Genomic DNA, 18,349 nt, shown 5'->3' on the forward strand with positions numbered 1-18,349 from the left:
GTCATAGATTAAAAAAAACAGTGAAGGGCACTGCAGCTTTAAATATTTCAGAGCTATGTAGCTAGTAAATAGACTCCATTGCAATATGGCTCTGAAGGTCGTGTCCTATTGTCTCTTTTCTCTGCAAATATTTTGAACAGCATAAAATGGTTTATTTTATACAATACCTCCCTGCCATTTCTAAATCATGTCAATTGTATCAGGCACTTCCTTACTGGAAAGGACAGATACGCCACTCTTTCCACACACACCCACGCTGCTTCGTATTCAAAACGTCCACTATGAATATAACAGCAGGGTGTACATATTAGATGTACACAGCTTTTCATATGGATACCTTATGCAAACAGACTCCCCATTAAATCCCACCACAACATAAGGACAATTAGTTATTTCAATGGTGATAAAATAATTAACTGGATTTCAGGTCAAGAAGCATCTTTGGTTAAAATTAACAGCCCAGTTAGAAAACTGAAGCCAGCAATTTTAACATTTCCATTTTCTCACATATGGGAGAATATGAAAAAAAATTCATATTTTTTCCTACACCAGGAAAATGTAGTCTGCCAAATCGGTTTTTCATGAAGGCTACTACCTTTCAGACGATAAAAAAGAGCAAAAAACAACAACATAAAAAAAACCAAAAGCCCTGTCACATTTAACAGTATGTTATAAGAAAAATAAGACTATAAACCTCAAGCCCAAATTGGAAATCTCTGTGTATGCAGACCCTAGGTCCAACCCCAATTCTTTCATAGAAGGTGACTATTTGATGCAAATATGAGTTATGGAGATGCCTCTCAGAACAGTAATGTGAAATACACCCCTGCAAAAACCACAAATTTGTGACAGCTGCCACTGTTCAGAAGGTGCACGTAGTCATTTACCTGAAAAGGCAACAGATTGTTGCCATTGTCCGTCCTGAACGCGTTGTCTTCCATCCAGGATTTGGGGGTTAAGGGTGCAGCCCGTGGGAACTTCGGAGGGGCAATGACATTGCTGGAGAACGGTTTTTTAAGGGGTGAAATGGGATTGAGGGGGGATGGTACGCCGACCCCCACTCCCACGCCGACCCCCACTCCAACTGCCCTTCGAGGGTCCCTACCAGCCTGCAGCCCACCCCAAGGGTTGGAAGGTGTACTCCAAGCCGCATTTTGATGGTTATTCCAGCTGGAGGAGGAAGAAGAAGAGGCAGAGGAGGAAGATGGTTTGCTGGTCATGATGGGCTGATGGCTGTAAGCAGCATTTCTCTGGGCAAAAGGTGCCTGATTAGGGCTTACAGGTGACCTCCGCTGCTGCTGCTGCTGCTGGGCTTGCTGCTGCTGCTGCTGATGTTGATGGTGTTGAGTCTGAGCTAGGCCAATCTGAGGTGAGAAAGTGCCACCAAATACAGGGTTGACATGGTGTGGAAAATTCTGGAAAAGCATTGTCCCATTGACTGGAGTAATCCCCTGGAAAAAGCTATCATCCACCGTGTTTGTGGTCCCTGTAGACCAGGTGCTGCCAAAGGAGGGAGACAAGGAGGTGCCGGCTGCAGGTTCTTGTTGAGGCTGGTGAAAGCTCAAGCCAGGCAAAATGGGAGACTCCATCTGCATCTTCTCCTTGCTATTTTGGGAAGGAGCCGATGTGCCGATACTAGTCACTGAACTGTTGTCTTCTGGTTTGGGTGTCTCCGACGAGATGGGTGTAGAGGGGGCTTCTGCTGAGTTTGGATCTTGCTGTTGCTGCTGCTGCCGCTGCTGCTGGGGCTGGGCTTTGCTTTTGTCCATCAGTAAATCATCCTGCATGGTTTGCGCAGCTGAAACAGTAGGGGAAAAAACCACAAAGACAGATTATTAACATTGTCATTCATACCACAAACCAGTCTGTTTTAATCATTTGCCAGCCAAAAATCTCGCCCTATTGCTAGTACTATGCTACAGCAAAGTGCAAGGCAAACCCGTAATCTTCCCCCTCCCCCATTTAGGAATATGTAACCTTTGATCGTGCTAGATTGCCTTTAAAAGATTTTTTAAGATGCTTCACCCTTTTTGATGCCTTGTTTCCCTTCAGTCTAAATGAGAGATGTGCTTATAGGGCAGAGATATACAGCAATTTCGCCACGTCTCTTTTCTCTTACACCGGAACTCAGAGCTCTCACCCTGCAATGAGAAACTGATTCTGGTTCCTGTTTTTCCAAGCACCCTCCTCCTCCTCCACCTCCTCCCCCTGGTTATTTGCATACGTCAATAAATACTGCTGCGTCCTTCAGCAAGGTTAAAAAGACACCAGTCTTCGCTCTTCTCCACCCCCTTTTCTATTAGGGGACCTTTAAAGGAGCCGGGTACCGATTTTTCCTAATTAACAAACAAGCTTTCAATGATTTAGATTTATCAGAGAGAAAGCACACACGACAGCTCGCACTGATACGGGAGAGGTTCTTCGCTGCACAATCGTTTCCTGCCCTTTCCCTGCCGGCTCGGGGCAGGAGGGGCGATGGCCACGCCGGGGGAAGGGAGGGAGCGGGGGGTGGAGACACTTCACGTACAAAGCCTCCGATGGGTGTTTTATTTGCCTTCGTGACCTTACGGTCTCTCCGTGTAAAATGCTATTTTACATTAAAGCAGTCATCTGCTTGCTCTATTTATATATATATATATATATAAAATCATCGGTAATTTGTTCATTAAAAAACCATAAGGTCAAAATAAGCAGATCTTAGAGCTATTACTAGACTATGATGTTTCTGTTGCTTTCAAATGAAAAATAAACCCAGGGAAAATCGAAATACCTAACATATAGACATAGCTGCATGTTAAAAAACATCCTTATATGCACAAGACAAAGACTGGTGATGCAAATTATTTTTTTAAATCAATACATAAGGTTAAGCTTTAAAAAGTATATGTGGAATAGTTGAGTCATCTGCTAGAAAAGGTGCTTCATATGAAAAGATGATATAATTTTATTATTGTTTTGAAACACAATAGTACTAATGCAATACAGACATCGATTAACATCAATTGTATGAAATCACAACAGGAACATCAACATTTTGCAGGCTTTTAGTCAACTAAAGAGACCATTCTAAATCTCAAAAGTATTTTAAATGAGCCCCAAATCACTCAGTTTAATTGAGTGACTATGTCAAAGATGGCCATCGCTGGATACCTAATTGCATTTCTATTGAGTTAATCATATGATATGAACATGCCTAAGACTGCATTTTTAGGATTGTTGTTTTAAGGTAACAAAGTAAAGCCAAATCGATTGACTGTTTAAGAAAGGTGGCAAAGCATGAAATTGTTGACGCTGTCCTTCCTGATATCAGCGGTCTTCAGATGGTCTGTGTGTATCTAACATTTTTTGTCTCTTTTTTTCTTTCTTTTAAATCTCTTTGACACACACATTTTAGTTAACATGAATGTTAGGAGAGGTTCCTGCTATCAATTAAGTTACTGCTTATGCTCCCCCTTATTTAGCAGTTCAATATGTAAACCGAGCAGCAAGGGTTCCTGAACAGACTAAGCAGTGAGACAACATTAAAGCAAGCTGCTAAGAAGGATGGACTAAACTATTGCATCTGTACCAGGCAGCGCTGCTGCTGCTGCTGGGAGTGCAGAAAACCTCGTGAGGCAGTTTAAAGCAATACTGCAGTAAGCCAGAACATACCAAGCTCTGTGTAACTTTCCATTAGCTTCACTTCTACTGAAAATCACTATTGCTCCTAAGGCTACATAAAACTACTCACGGTTCCACATCAGAGAGAGAAAAGGATTATATGTATCCCTCTACCCTGGTTCTGAGCTATCAGTATAAAAATACATTTAGAGATAAAAACATAGCAGATGAAATGTTAAAATTCTGTTGTCAATAAAGTATATTTAAATCAGTTAGTCACCAGGTTATCTACAGTGGCTAGCACAGCAGTTGCTTCAAATATGTACCTTGACTTAGCTAGCTGGTTTTGAACTTTATCCTAAGGACCGTGATTCACATTCCCTTTCACATTGCTTCTTAAAGGTAAAAATCACTGTGCAGTTCAACCCTCTTGTCAAGGTCAAGACCTACCTTTAATGAATGAAGCCAGTCTGAATGGAAAAACACTGGATAACAAATGACTTTGAAAGACAGGCCAGCCAATGTCTAATGTTGGACTACTACGCAGCACCTCTTGATTATTTGCCGGTGTAAGTATTTTTACAAATTTATAATCCAGTACAGGAAATCTATATCCCCACAGCAATACCAGCTCTGTTTGCATGCAGTAACCCACGCAGTCAACACAGAAATTTTTAAGGAACAGTTACCTTTGGATTTTCTGTATTTAAAGATCAATAAAAGGACAGTATATTTATTTTCTTCTTTCGGGTTTGCTATATGACAAATAGTCGACCATTCGGGCAAGAGCACTTTGACAACTGGAAGCTCTCAGCGCATGCTCTCCCAAGGAATCATGGGGGTTGAAGTCTTATCTATAGACAGCATTTCACTGCTGCCTATCCTGAAAGGAAAAGAGCTCGAAAGGGAAAAAAAAAAAAATGTGCACTCTCCCTCTTTCCAGGGAAAACTGCTGCAATCTGAATCACCACCTCTGAGAAAATATCTGTCATACTGAGCTGAAAACGAAGAACTAAGTAAGAGCTTTAAACAGTTTGATTTATAAGCCCAGATCAATTAGCCACCTATTCAGAACAATTGCTAGACAAATAAATAGTTCTAGTATTTCAAAAATTCCCTTCCAACCTCCTAGTATAAAAAAATAATTATAAGTTCATATCAGCTATAAAATTTAAAGCTATTACAAAGGAGATTGTGTCATGTTCCTTAGCTGAAGAAAATATTAAATAATCACGTAGTATAATTTCTCAAAATATTCTGAAACTCAAACACAAGTAGGTCAAGTATGAAAATTTAAAACAAATCAAAATCAGTGCATAGGTGAAAAGTTGTACTATTTGAATAGTTTCCAATTTCCAAGTTATGACTTTTTCATTACTGAGTTGTTGTTACACTGAAAATTCTACCAAGAAAAATAAGGTGCTCAGAAAAAAAGCAAGGTGCAAATTTTACTATTTAACATTTCATCTACTCTGTGCACTGTGGTTCCACATTTCAACCACCTCCCTTTCACTACCTACTATCTACATATCTCCAGGCTCTACATAAATATATAGCCTGACAGGAGTTCCTCTCGTAATATATTAATATTGTGATGATTAAGGTAGATTGGGTAAAGTTTTCAGAATTTCATTCCTTGGCACTTGTGTTCTGTTTTGCACTAGCCCATTCTGTATATTTATTCTGGGTAATTATTCATAATACTAATTATTCAGGACCAAATACTAATGCTTGTATGAATATTACTTAGTTGAAATCAGAAACGTGAAAATAACTGTTTAATAAAAGTGTAGGCTGATTTTCAAAAGATGAAATATGCATAGCTTTGTAGGTGAAAGAGAGAAGACTGAAGCTGAGAAAGAAAAAAATAGAGCAGTTGAAAGTGAGTTTTTATAACACTTATGTCTCTGCTTTCTGCAGTCTGTTTATGTTGGACTGTATGGTCTGCCTGCCCTAAATCAATGCTGTAATTAAGAGTTTCTCAACACTTGCTCTAACCTGTTTATGCTACTCTGAATCATTTAAGGCAGGAAAACTGCTTTCTTACAGCAATTAAAAAGACTTAATTTCATGAACTATCCCAGCTATCACAGGGCTGGCTCTCGGCATTCTATATCTCCCCTTTATGTCCCTATTTACTTCTGGATTATTGCTTTTCAGATGATTTGAGGATTCACGTGGATGGCACTGATTCTGTCAGTTCTTCCCAGGAGACAGCTTCCCTTTGCGGATCAAACATTAGGATAAGGAGAAGCACTCCAAAACCAAAGAAAATCAGGATGCAAATACAGTTTTTGATCGACTAACCACTAACAGAAAAGCCTTTTTTGTTTGTTTCTACCGACCAACTCTCTCATAACTAGAAGTTAAAAGATAATAATAACAGCTAAATCAGAACATAAGAGCTTGATTCAATCTGGTGTCTGAGTTACGTGACCCAGGCCAGTTCCAAAGAAACAAATGTAAGAAGGCCAAAATAAGCCTAGCTAACTCAATTAACATTGTATTAAATGTATTTTTATTTTAAGAAATTCATTATGAAGCACTTTAAGCCTACTATGACTAACAAACCATGCTAGTCTTTTTGACAGAAAGGGACTATTCAAACTAGCTTGACAGTTGAAATGAAGTGTTATGCTACTGGAAAAAGGTTTTGTTGTAGAAACATTTTTCTCAGTTTAGATCAGTTTCATTTTAGCCTAATTGAGGGCTCTTTGTCTCTTTAAAAAATGGAAATGAGTAGATGAAAAATGCCTAACTGATCTTATAGTTTAATTTTACATATTACTATCATAGTTAAAATTTAGTTTTGCCAAAATAGAATACTCTGATATTGCCAGATTACCTAGCTTTGTTGAAAACAGTGAATAATTTCAACAGTTTTAATGCTGTCACATCAAAAGAACTGTATTAAGGTACAGCTTCTTCATTATTTTTCCTCTTTTTCAGGCCTCACTGAAATAATCAGATAAATATTTAATCTACCTCCATATCTTTCTTGCAGTAATTGCTTGTCAACTTCTTTATTAAACTTAAATCTGTATAAAATTGTTATCAAACAATTTAGCATTTTAAAAGTTGATATTTTGCAGTAAATCTCATGGCCAAATTTAGGACTCAATTTTAAGCCCTAAATAGCTTATATTGCTTTTGGTGATTTTCATTAAGTTCTCTACTTGCCTTCAATGTGCAGTTTTACTTAATTCAAAATGGCTGGTGCCTCCAGCTAGTGTCAGGGAGGCTGAGCTCTGGCACATCTCCATTAGTAGCAACCACTTTCCCTCACTTTGCAGTGGTGAAACCGAGTCTGCTCCCAGGAGAGTTCTCTCTTGGTTCAAATGCAGGTACTACCAGGTGAAGGTAAAAGATGACAGAGTGAGACAGTGCAATGAATGCCATGGAAGCAGAAGGAAGAAACAAAGAAGGATCTATTAAAGGACGATATGGGAAGCAATAGTTTTAGAAGAGAAAAAAACTGCAAGAGGCAACCTGAGATTTATAGTGGAAATTGCCAATGAAAAGAAGGAAGCACAAAGATCAAGAAGTGGAAAGAAAATTAAGAGAAAAGCAGGATGAGGGAGAGTGAAGGAGGAGATTGTAGGGGATAATAAAGCAAGAATTTGAATAGACCATAGACCAGCTGCATATCCAGTCTTGTTAAGGAGATAAGAGTGGAATGACAACTCTTCCTCTATCTGAATAAGGAGGGTTTTTTCTCCGATTGTAATAATAATAATAATATAATAATGGCCAGTCTTCGCGAACGAAGATCTGGGGAAAGGTCTTTTACCTTTCCAGCCTGCGCAATGGATTTTTTAGGTGAGACACAGCCTGCGCTGAACTGAGCCCACCCTTTAATCCTAAGGTTCATCTGCCGGGGCCAAGCAAGCTTGGACAATGGCAGTGAGAAACAGTTGGTTATACACATATTTTAGGATCACACTTTGATTCTGAAAAGAGCAGACAATGGAGAACACATACCCCAAGCTGTCCAACAGACTCCTAAACAATAAAAAGGCACAAATCAGTTTTTAGATTTCAGAATCTTTAAGGAATATTAAGAGGTCTGCCATTATAGAATGGTTTGGGTTCTAAGGGACCTTTAATGACCATCTAGTCCAAACCCCCTGCAATGAGCAGGGCCATCCTCAACTAGACCAAGTTGCTCAGAGCCCTGTTCAACCTGATCATGAACATGTCCAGGGATGGGGCATCTACCACCTCTCTGGGCAACCTGTGCCAGTGTTTTACCACCCTCACTGTAAAACATTTCTTCCTTATATTCAGTCTAAGTCTACCCTCTTTCAGCTTAAAACCATTAATGCTTGTTCACTTATGCTTTTATGTATCCTATTATGTTTTTGCTTTTTCATGTTAGGGGAAAAAATAGAATTAAAAAAAAAAAAAGTCCAAACCTACCAAGTGTTCACTATTTGACCTCATATTCAAGTTTTGTCCAGTCTTGTCATACCTCCTTGTGCCAGTGGTAGAGCAAAGTAGCCACCTTTGTCATAGACCGTTCCTTAGCCTCAAATGGTAGCCAAGTGATCCTGGGTTCTGGTTCTACTTCTTCAGGTAAGTATAGTTCACAGTCATTATTACTCATCATGACCTTTATCATAAATGGCAGGTAGCTAGCATATCTTTCCAACTCCAGAGCAAAAATACAGAAATTGCACAAACCACATAATCCTAGAAATAAAATCAGCTTCCCTATTTCTATTCATAACACTTGAGAATAAATATAAAAAAATAACTATAATAAATATAAAACCCCAAAACATTTGGCTAGTCTAGCTGATCAGTGTTCTGGACAATAGACAATGCACTTAGTCTAGACCAAGAATAGGAACTAGACATGCTCGGTATCTAATATTGCTCTTACATGTCACAAACAGCTGTAATTGGGACAGAGTGTATTATGTTCTATTCCAGGAAGTCATGCCCATATGGTTTACTCAAGCCACTGTACATCCAAGACTCCTCAGCAGATCAAGTAACACTGAATTTTATGGTCCCAAGGATAAGTACAAAATAAATTTTCTGTGACAGGATGTTGACACCTTTTTCCTACCCATTTCTATACATACTTCCTATAAGGAACATTTACATCACTGTAACTACTTCAGCAGTCCTGTTTATGATATTTGTAGCAATTAGAAAACAAACAACACCCTCTCTACCTTTATGCGTAGCCCTACATAATGCAAATTACAAATCCAAGCCTAGATGTTTTATACACCGTTTGACAACACTTTTCTCTCAACAAAGACTCTCAAAACCAGACTGATTCGTCCCTAGCTAAGGCAGCAGTCAAAGAATCCAGTATATTCACTTCCTCTTCTACCTGACCTCTATAGACACGTATATCCACCATGCAAATGCTTGGTCTCAACTAAGAACACATGTAGGTTCATGCAGCTTTACAGTTGCACCCCATGCTTGGCCCTGTAAATTACTACCTTGTATAGCAACTGCAGTGTAACAAAGTTGTAATTTACACAAGGTATGAGGAACTAGTTTCATGTAAGAAAACTTATTACTATTCATTAAAAATATAACCTGAAAAGTTCAAAGTTGATCTTTACTAGCTAACCTTTCCAAGAATCTGCAATGTCACAACAGCCTCTGAAAAACAAGACATTGCCCTTTGCTTGGGGAACATGACGCAAGGGCAGGAGACAGATACCCACGGTGGAGGTAAATGGAAAGGCAACTTCCCTCCAGGTGCTATCCACCTCTTTGCTCTCTAAAGGCTTTTCAACTTCTAAATTTCCAGTTTTCCAGACTGTGATGCTCTATGTTGACTTCTGAACACACAACAAATTTTAAAAGCACATTAGAAGGACTTGTTCCCCATTTGGAAGCACGCCCACAAGCCCAGCTGAGAGCGTTGCCATTACCACCGGCTGTCCCACGCCTCACCCCACTCGCACACAGTGGCGAGCGGTCACCGGGCCTACGCCGAGCACCGAGAGCACTTACAAGGGCGCTGGGTGCTTGTCCTTGTCATTGACAACTACCCACGGGCACGGACTAACTTCCCTTTCACCGTTCCAGCCGCCGCCCCTCGGGGCAGCTCGGTCGGGGCCGGCACCGGGCCAGGTCCCCTCCGTCCCGAGGCAGGGCCCGGGGCCCGGCGGGCCGAGCCGGGGGGGGCCGCCTGCACCTGTCCGGCAGGGGCCGTGCAGGAGGATGCTCCTGCCCCGAGGGCGTCCTGCGGGAGCGGGGAGGGGGCAGAGGAGGCGGCTCGGCTTCTCCCTCCTTCCCTCCTTCCCTCCCTCCCTCCTCCCGTGAGGGGTCCCGGCGCGGCGGCGGAGGGCGGCGGGGGGGGGGCGGCGGCCGCCGGGCGCGGACCTTCCCCCCGCGGAGCCCCCGCGGTCCCGTACCTGCCCCGCGCGCGGTGCCAGGCAGCGACTGCGCGACGGCGGCGAGCAGAGACATGGGCAGGGCAGGGGCACTGCGGGGAAGGGGAAGGAGAGGAGGGGACGCGCCCCGCCGGACCTTTAAACCCGCGCCGGCGGCGGGACTACAGCTCCCGGCGGCAGGACGGCGGCAGGACTACAGCTCCCGGCGGCACGACTACAGCTCCCGGCGCTCCGGGACACGCCGCCCGTTCCCTGTGGCGCAGGCGCTGCCGAGCACCGGTGACGGGCAGCTGCGCTCAGCGCTCGCCGCTCTCCCCGGGCGCCCCGTCCTGCCCCAGCCACCGGCCCCGCGCCGCGTCCCGCCCGCCGGAGGAGGAGCCGCCCCGCGGAAGGGCGGATTTGCTGCCTTCCGTCGCTCCACCTTCGCCGCCACCGCACGCGTGACGCCTTTGTGAGGCTCCGGGCCCTCGGCTGGGCCCGCTCCGCCGCCCGGGGCCATGGCCGAGCAGACGGGCCTGGCGCTGCCGCAGACCATGGACAGGTACGGGCAGGGCCCGGGGGGAGGGAACGCCCGTGTGGGCCCCCCGCGCCCCCGCGGCGGGTCTGGGGCCGCTCCGGGGGACGGGGCAGGACCTGGGCCGGTGCGGCGGGTCCGGTCTCGCTTTTTTGTCTTCTAAAATGTTTGGTGGCCTGGGAGAAGTTGGGCGAGTGCAGATGTAAATCAGCGCAAGGCGGGGTGTTGTGGGGGGGATCATTCCAGGGCCTGTGGGCAGGAGGTGTGTCCGGGCTGCGGTGGGTTCTGGCGGAGGTGCAGGGCTGCACAGGGCTGGCCGTGTCCCGGCGTCTGGAAGGGCCTGTGGGTATGGAAGGCGTTGACGTGCACGTAAAATGAGGCACCACAAGACGACCGAGGCTTGTCTGGTGTGTTTTGTTGCTGGTTTTATGATCTGAAGAAAGCTTAACAATTGATTTTTGGAGTGCTGTTAAAAAGTACAACCTTAGAAGTATTTTGACTATGCTTATGTGCTTATAGTTATATGCTTAGTAACTCTTAAAATCTATTACGCTTACTTTCTCTTTATGCTTTTATATGAATAGATAGCACTTTTACCCTGTTCCACTGATCACTTCAGATTCTTTATGTGTAATTCTGAGTCATCCAGAAAGCCCTTGTGACCTGTTCCTACAGACAATAAAACCACATTGATAACCTCTTATTGCAGTTGTTATAGCCTGGTATCTCAGAAGGTGGGGACCCAAAAGGAATCAGGCTTCTATTGATGAACCTGTCAAGTTTTCATCATAAGGAAGCAAAAAGAATCCTGGTGGTTTTTTCCTTTCCAGGTTATCTCTAAGGAAAAAGTATTTAGTGAAATACAGGCTGTCGTCAGGCAGGTGATGGAGACATAAACCATGTTGGGCAGGGGTAGAACTGCAGCCTGGAAGGTGAAGATGAGAACTTCCAGGTTGATGTAGAAAGAGGATAAAAGTGAGCTCGGGAGGGAGGGAAAGTTTTTTGTGTTTTAGAAAAACTGAAAGTGAGAGAGAACGATGGGATGATTTAGGTTTTAATTTAGAACTATGCCTTTCAAGGAGGCTGGCAGCCAAGAACAGCAAGTGGATTTCCAAGAAGTAACAGGGAGGTATCCAGTGCTATCGGGAAAGCATTCAGTTTGATACACTTCCTGTGGATGTAGGGAATAAAAGGGAAGAGTTAAGGAAGACAAAGAACTGAGAGGAGAATGATAGAATTATCTTGTAGGAGAAAGGAGAGAGAGAGGAATAGATCAGGAAGAGTGCTGCAGAGTCAACTTCTCTTAAACAAACAAACAAAAAATTTCATCTTCATCCTGAAGTTTGTAGTTCAGTAATATATAATATTTAGTGGTTTTGAGTTCTAGGAACCTGTGATATTCTGAGCGGATGCCTTACTGCTGTTGTATCCATGAAGTCCTAGTTCACCCTGTTGGGAAGTGGCTGAAAGGTGGTGTGTATAATCTGTGTTGTGACAAACTGTTAGATTAAACAGTTAATTTAAAAAAAGGAAATTAGTTAACTAGTGGCCAAACCAGTTTACTGTTCATCAATTGCCTGTAATAGAGATGTGAGGTTTGATGTACACTTAACATTCTTGTATCCTTTCAAGTTTGTGAAATTGTAATTTGTATCTCTGTCCCTTTTTAAAGATTTTTTTCCAGTATACTTGAAGTAGCTTGATATCTAAAACAATTGGAAAGTGTCCCTGACTTTCTTAATAACAAGGGCAGCAGGAAAAAAATTGAAGTACCTAGGTAGAGTAAAAGGAGGTATGAAGCGAAGCTGAAGCTTTTATATAAGAATTCATTGGGCTTAGTGTAGAAAACTTTAGAAACAGGAGTGTGAGAAGTGGTAATGGTAAGAAGGAGCCAAGTATTAAGGATTTGAATTTAATTCAGGGTGTAGCACAATACCAATAAAAGGATTTTGGAGTAACCAAGACCTCAAAATGCAGTCAGTGTAAATAATTTTTTGTTCTATACTGGGTTTACGGAGCGGGGTTACATTCGAAGAAACCAATTTTTATTCATCAGATATTTCTGAAGGTTGTACATAACTGCTTTCATATTGTTTGTAGTGATAAACCCTCAGTAGTTTGCCTTGTGGGACATAACCCATGGATAAATTATCTGTAGGGATTCTGAGGCATGGAAATGCCTGTTCTATCCCGTTATCTTTTTTCCTCATGAAGACAGTTGTTTTTGTGATTAAGAGGCAAAAATACATGTACAAAAGCTTAAGAGTAACTGTTAATGCATTATACCTTAACACAAAGTGCATACTTTTAAATGAAATTCAGATCTCTTAGTGAAGGATGCAGAAAGTAGCTTTCCAGTGAAGATGACTTTCATTTGGATTCTAATAGTTAAGGAGGAGAAAAAGAAGGTTTTTTTTCTGTTTCCACTACCTAGATGACCACTGAGAGTGGTGATGTGCTGTTGTATCAGGAGTAAGGTGTTGCTGTAGATCGAAATGTATGCGCTTTGTATACAAGCGTCAGAGCTCTCAGAGCAAGTTCTTAGTTTTGTATTTCTGAGAGAGAACAGTTGGCTTCTTCTCTAGACCCTTAGATTGTACACCTATGTGATTACTGTTTTTTTTCCTTAATATAGCAATTTGGATTTCTCCGGTGTAAGGACCATCTTGATAGCATCTCAACATCGTTGCCTGGGATTTGTCCATCTTTGATATATTTTGTGCTCCATCCTTTATTTTCCTTGCATAATTTCAGTTTGGAAGCAAACCATGCATTTATTAACAAAGAAGGTGTTAAGATGTAAAGAGTTTGTTCCTCAAAATTTCTAGCTAAGGATTTTATGCCTGGCTGAAGGATTGGCTACAACGTAAATACAAGAAGCATGACTGTGAAGTAACACTACATTGTGGAGTTGTCTCATCTGCAGCATTTAGGGAACTAATCCATATGATTATTATGATCTTTTCTAGCCTCAAAATTGGAATTTCCATCCCTCTTGTAATTTTTTTCTTCTTGTTCAGGTTTAAATAACAGTTCCAGATAATAGTCTTAAAATATGTTTCTTTTCTGCAAGAACTCTTTTCAATCTATGGTAAAGGGCCATGTTCCTGGACTAATGTCTACACTTAAAGGCAGGGGTTAGTGGTCTGTTTAAATGCTAAGATTTTATTATTATTTTATTGTTTTTAATCCCTTTATTCTTGTTGATTTAATGTATAAATTACAGAATTATAGTAATTTTCATTAAAATTTGAAATTATGTGGGAGCGTGTTTTTTATATGCTGTTAATGTGAGCTGTAATGCTAAAACGTACTCATATTTAAGCTTTATTCTCTTGACTTCAGTTGAATTGTGTGTGGATTGCTCTTGCAATTGCTTATGCTAAGGCTTCAGAATGCTGGAGTTTTGTTTTTTAAAGCATGTTCTGTGGTAATGATTTGTGGTACTTCCTATACTATCTACATTAATAAAGACAACTGCTCCTCTCTTCTCATATATTTGCCAGCTGGTCAGAACATGGTCACCATTGCCTTCTGTTATTTCAGTATTCAAATATGTTAGTTAAAATGTGATAAACAATCTGTTGAAGGCTTGTGCAGGTACTACTGAAGAATCAGTGTAGTGGTAATTTTAGAATGGTTTAATTTTTGAATTAGCATACTTTGTTTTGTGAGTGGATAGTAGTTGGTTCAGCTGTGGTCAATATGCACCCTCCTTGATAAAAACCAGAGCAACATGGTACAACTTTTGTTCTCTACCCTTGCCATTCCTTTTTGAAAGGAGACAATAGAGTTAAAATTGCAGGTAGACTTTAAGAGCAATTAAACAATAAAATGCAGAATTGTAGTTTGCTTAAGAAATTACTTATACTATCAAGAGAGGAATACTGTTGCAACTAAATTTTCTCTTTGGCAGAACACTGATTTATCAGAAAAATGCTAGCAATTGTAGTTCAAAAGTTGCAAAATAGTAAATTCATGGGTTTTCTGTTTCAGTTTTCTCAACTGTCATCTGATTCAATGCTAATTTTTTTCACAAGAAAAAAGCATATGCAGTAGTTTTGTACATCATTTTCAATTGTTACTTCCACTGCAGGTAGCATTTGGGGTGGTGTTTGTGTTGCTATGAATCTTTTCCTTCCCTCTTTGAAAGGGCAAGCACTGACTTAGTTTTACTGTCACAGTTAAGTGTTGATACTTTAGTAACTTAATACACAAGTTTGGATTAAGATGTTAATGCTACAGCCTAGACAATGTAGTTAGTGCAGTGTGGTCCTTGATTAAAGACCTTTATTCTGAACTTCTTAAACATGTACTGGATGTTTTGCACTGTGAGTTGTCTCCCTGACTGAAGTTGACACATGAGTAACTCTGCTTAGGAGAGGAGTTCAACCAGATAAGATGGGCAGAGTATAAAACACAAAGCAGGATTTATGTAGTATTTTCGCTTTTCATAAAAATGCCATCTCTACAGTTTGTTTGTTTTTCTTACACTGATTAAGCACGTCTCTCTTCATTGTCCTACCTGAAGGAATTGTTTTCTTTCTACACAACACAATTAAACTCTTTTTTGAGAGAGGATTTTCCCTGACTTCTGGTCAAAGCCTGTCAGCATCTAGAAGTACCTGGCTTTCTGTTGTTCCTCCAGAGTAGGTTGTGCATGCTTAGAAGGAAGGGAACATAAGAATAAAGAGTGGACTGTGCTGGTTAATCTCTACCGGAAAGGAAACAAGGTGTTTGTTTTTCCCTGCCTTTACCCCAACTGATTGCAAACTGATACTTATACAGGATGGAAAAAGCAAAATCACCTTGGAGAGTGGGTTTGAAGAATGAAAGTTTGAAACAATGATAACTTTGTAGTAGCTTGGCTTTTGCATTAGTGCTTCATCCCAGGTACATTCCTTACTATTTCACTTCTCTTTATGCTGAAGGTTCTATGTAGATTGAGTTCTTCCTGTGTCTTACCAGTAAAGATGGTTTGTGGATACTTAATGCAGACCTGTAGAGTGCCTTTTGCCCATCTGAAATATAAAGGTGTCAGCATGTTATTTATAAACTATCTTAACCTTTTGACTGTCATCTTATAGGTGTTATATTTCCAGCTTTGATGTCTGGTTTGATATGCTTAGGAACAAATGTACATGTTTTAATTGCTACTTCACAATTAACTTCTACCTGCAGACAGTAAGTAATTATTCCTCCTATTTAAGTGTGGGGAAGCTCCTGAGAGACTAGTTATAATTTTTTGTTCTAAAAATCTCAGTATTCCTTGTATTATCAAGGCATTCAAATAATATTTTCAGTTGTTATATCAGCTTCATCTAAAAAAGCTATACAAAACCTTGTTCATTGATCTCTTCCACATAAAAGTGCTCAGACCTCTGTCATAGTGCTTAACTGGGATGGTTTCCTTTAGCATGGTGTCTTAAAGTGCTCACTGAAGTTAAAACTTTTGACAGTTAATGCAAATGTATGATGCAAATAAATATATACATAATAATTTACAGAGAAATACCAAAAGGTTCAGGTTTCAATTTTGGAACATCTTTTTAAGTAATACTTAAAGTGGTAATGAATATGCCAACTGTTTAGGACTTGTTTGTTTGGTGTTTCTGACATCTGAACCTGCTTAAGGCCTTACTGAACTGTAGAGTGGGTGGAAAGTTCCTAGGGTGAAAAAACAGCTTTTTGATGCATCTCTTTCTTCCTCTCTGCACAGAATAGGTCAAGTAGTATCTTGTTATAGGATGTAATACCTACCTTTATCAAAAGAGTGCATGACTTGCTCATGTTTTTACTGGCATTTGTAGTTTACCACACTTTGCAAATTCATCTTCAGTGCAGAAGAATAAGATCCAATCTGAAGTGGTTAAAGCAAACTGCTTCTGGCTAATGTTTCTAAATGAAATTGTTGAGATTACATAAGATAGTCAAGGGACTGGAGCACATGACTTACTAGGAGAAGCTAGAGGGAACTCTGCCTGATTACTTAGCCTGAAGAAGGGATGGCTTCGGGGGACCTAATAACCTTCCAATACCTACCAAGGAGGTTGCTCAGGAGACTGTCTGTGGAGATGAAATGAGAACAACTAAATTTGAACAGAGAAAGTTTTGGCATTCGAGGATGGGGGCTGGTGCAGTTGAACTTGGGAAAAGGTTGGCCAGTGCAGATGGGGATCTCTGTCCGGGGGGCTTTTTCAAGGCCCAGCTGGAGAAAGCTCTGGCTGTGTGGTCTGAATTCAATGTTCCTTCTGCCTTGGGCAGGAGGTCTGACAAGATCTCCTGTGGTCCCTTCCAACCAGTAATTCTATGATGTCAGGTCTAGATGCAACCCCAGTTTAAATAGGAAGACAGCACAGTATTAGGGTTCTGTTTGCACTGCACGACATGAGCATACTGAGCAGGAGGTGCTGATACAGGAGGTACAGTCCACCAACACCTTCTAGCAAATCTGCATGTAGCCTTTTTTTAGCACCTGCTCTGAAATCTGTACCTAAAAGTTGAGATGACTTCTTGTCTACTTGGACTGGGATCTTGTTTTTTCCTTTTCTGTAAGATTTTTTGCTCCTATTACTTTAATGGTAATATGAATGCTTTCTGTCAGTAGTTTTCTAATGTTCAGTGAAAGTGCTTATGCTCAGGATTTTTGTGTCAGTGATTCTGGGGGAAGGATTATACACCTCCTGCCTAACACTAATGTAGGATAAAAAAAATTCCAATCAAAATCTCCACTTTTAAATGCTAGTTAAAAAAATGTTGCACTGAAGTTGTATTGAATCTGGGACCAGCAGTTCATTTGTTTCTACATTAAAATAAAAATTAAACTGGCCTGCTATATAACAATTTCCCTAAAATAAGTAAATACCTATTGATTTAAGGGCCAACCATGGAATCTTGATACATGCTTATGTTTGCAAGCAACTCTCACAGAAACAAATTTTTTGGATAAGTGTTGTTCCTAGGTTTTCAGGTGATTGCTGTTGAGAATTATGAACTATTTTAGTGATTTTAGTTTATATATCTGCCTGTTTCAAATTCAAATTCCTTTTCAAACCTATGATGTGTATCTGCCTGTTTCTCCCTGTGGCTGTGCAACTCTTCTTCAAGGTGTACATGTTAAAAGAAAATACAGTGTGAAGGTAGTTAATAATAGTTGTTATGGACAAGAGGGGCTGGCATTCAGTGATTTATTTTTTCTATATATAGTAGTTATTCCTTCACCATCTTTCTAGAAAAAAGACAAGATCCTTTATTTAAACCTTTAAAGTTGTCTTTACTTACCTTCCTGATCTTTCCTCATTTGCTTCTTCTATATGCCTCCTCCTGGCATCTGAATACTTTAGTTTAAAAGTGGATATTTTTTATTGGACTAAAATGTGCCAACATAAGTTATCCTTCTGTGAAGGATATAATTACAAAAGGCCATGTGCTGAGTGCTTGTGACTGTTCTACTGGTGACTCATGCAGTCAATTCTACAGAGTGTTGAGGGGAGTTACTCAATGTTATCATTAGATATCTTGGAGCTTTGTTCACATTTATTCAGAGTAAAGACAAATTTTCCATGTCTGCCACATTTGATTGTTGTTTTTTGTTGTTCTTGAGGTATTAATGTCTCAAGAATGTATTTTCTTGACATGTTCAGTTTTTTGGTAATATTTAGGTCAGAAATTGTTCAGATTTTATTATTAGGATGATACGAGATGACTGACTTCAGTAGAGCATTTTGGTTTGTTCTCTTATACTGTAAATTATCTGGTAAAAAATAGAAAATACAGACTGAGAATAATTTGAGTAATAGTGTCTTATATAAACTCTGGAGTTCAAAGCAATTTGCTTGCTTTGGAGTCTTCTGGCCACTTTTTGCAG

At 40.6% G+C, this 18,349-nt stretch overlaps 2 protein-coding genes across 10 annotated transcripts in view; one reads left to right on the forward strand and one right to left on the reverse strand.

Moving 5' to 3' along the window:
• CPEB3 (cytoplasmic polyadenylation element binding protein 3) overlaps positions 1-10,220 on the reverse strand; it is an 85,435-nt gene extending 75,215 nt beyond the window's left edge. For 2 of the 8 annotated variants that reach the window (XM_027672402.1, XM_027672395.1), the window contains exons 1-2: positions 9,990-10,093; positions 888-1,798 (exon numbers count right to left, since the gene is read on the reverse strand). In XM_027672402.1, coding sequence (XP_027528203.1) covers positions 888-1,798; positions 9,990-10,044 — 966 coding nt within the window. In that variant the 5' untranslated portion in view covers positions 10,045-10,093. The other 6 variants (XM_027672398.1, XM_027672393.1, XM_027672401.1 and 3 more) reach the window with 6 other exon arrangements.
• Positions 10,221-10,325: 105 nt separating this feature from the next.
• Positions 10,326-18,349, forward strand: part of MARCH5 (membrane associated ring-CH-type finger 5) — a 28,622-nt gene continuing 20,598 nt past the window's right edge. For both annotated transcript variants that reach the window (XM_027672403.1, XM_027672404.1), the window contains exon 1: positions 10,326-10,509. In XM_027672403.1, the coding sequence (XP_027528204.1) occupies positions 10,466-10,509 (44 nt within the window). In that variant the 5' untranslated portion in view covers positions 10,326-10,465. The remainder of the gene's footprint in view (positions 10,510-18,349) is intronic.

This window comes from Neopelma chrysocephalum, unplaced genomic scaffold (genome assembly GCF_003984885.1).
Source record: "Neopelma chrysocephalum unplaced genomic scaffold, ASM398488v2 Primary Assembly neopelma1_97390, whole genome shotgun sequence".
Classification (NCBI taxonomy): domain Eukaryota; kingdom Metazoa; phylum Chordata; class Aves; order Passeriformes; family Pipridae; genus Neopelma; species Neopelma chrysocephalum.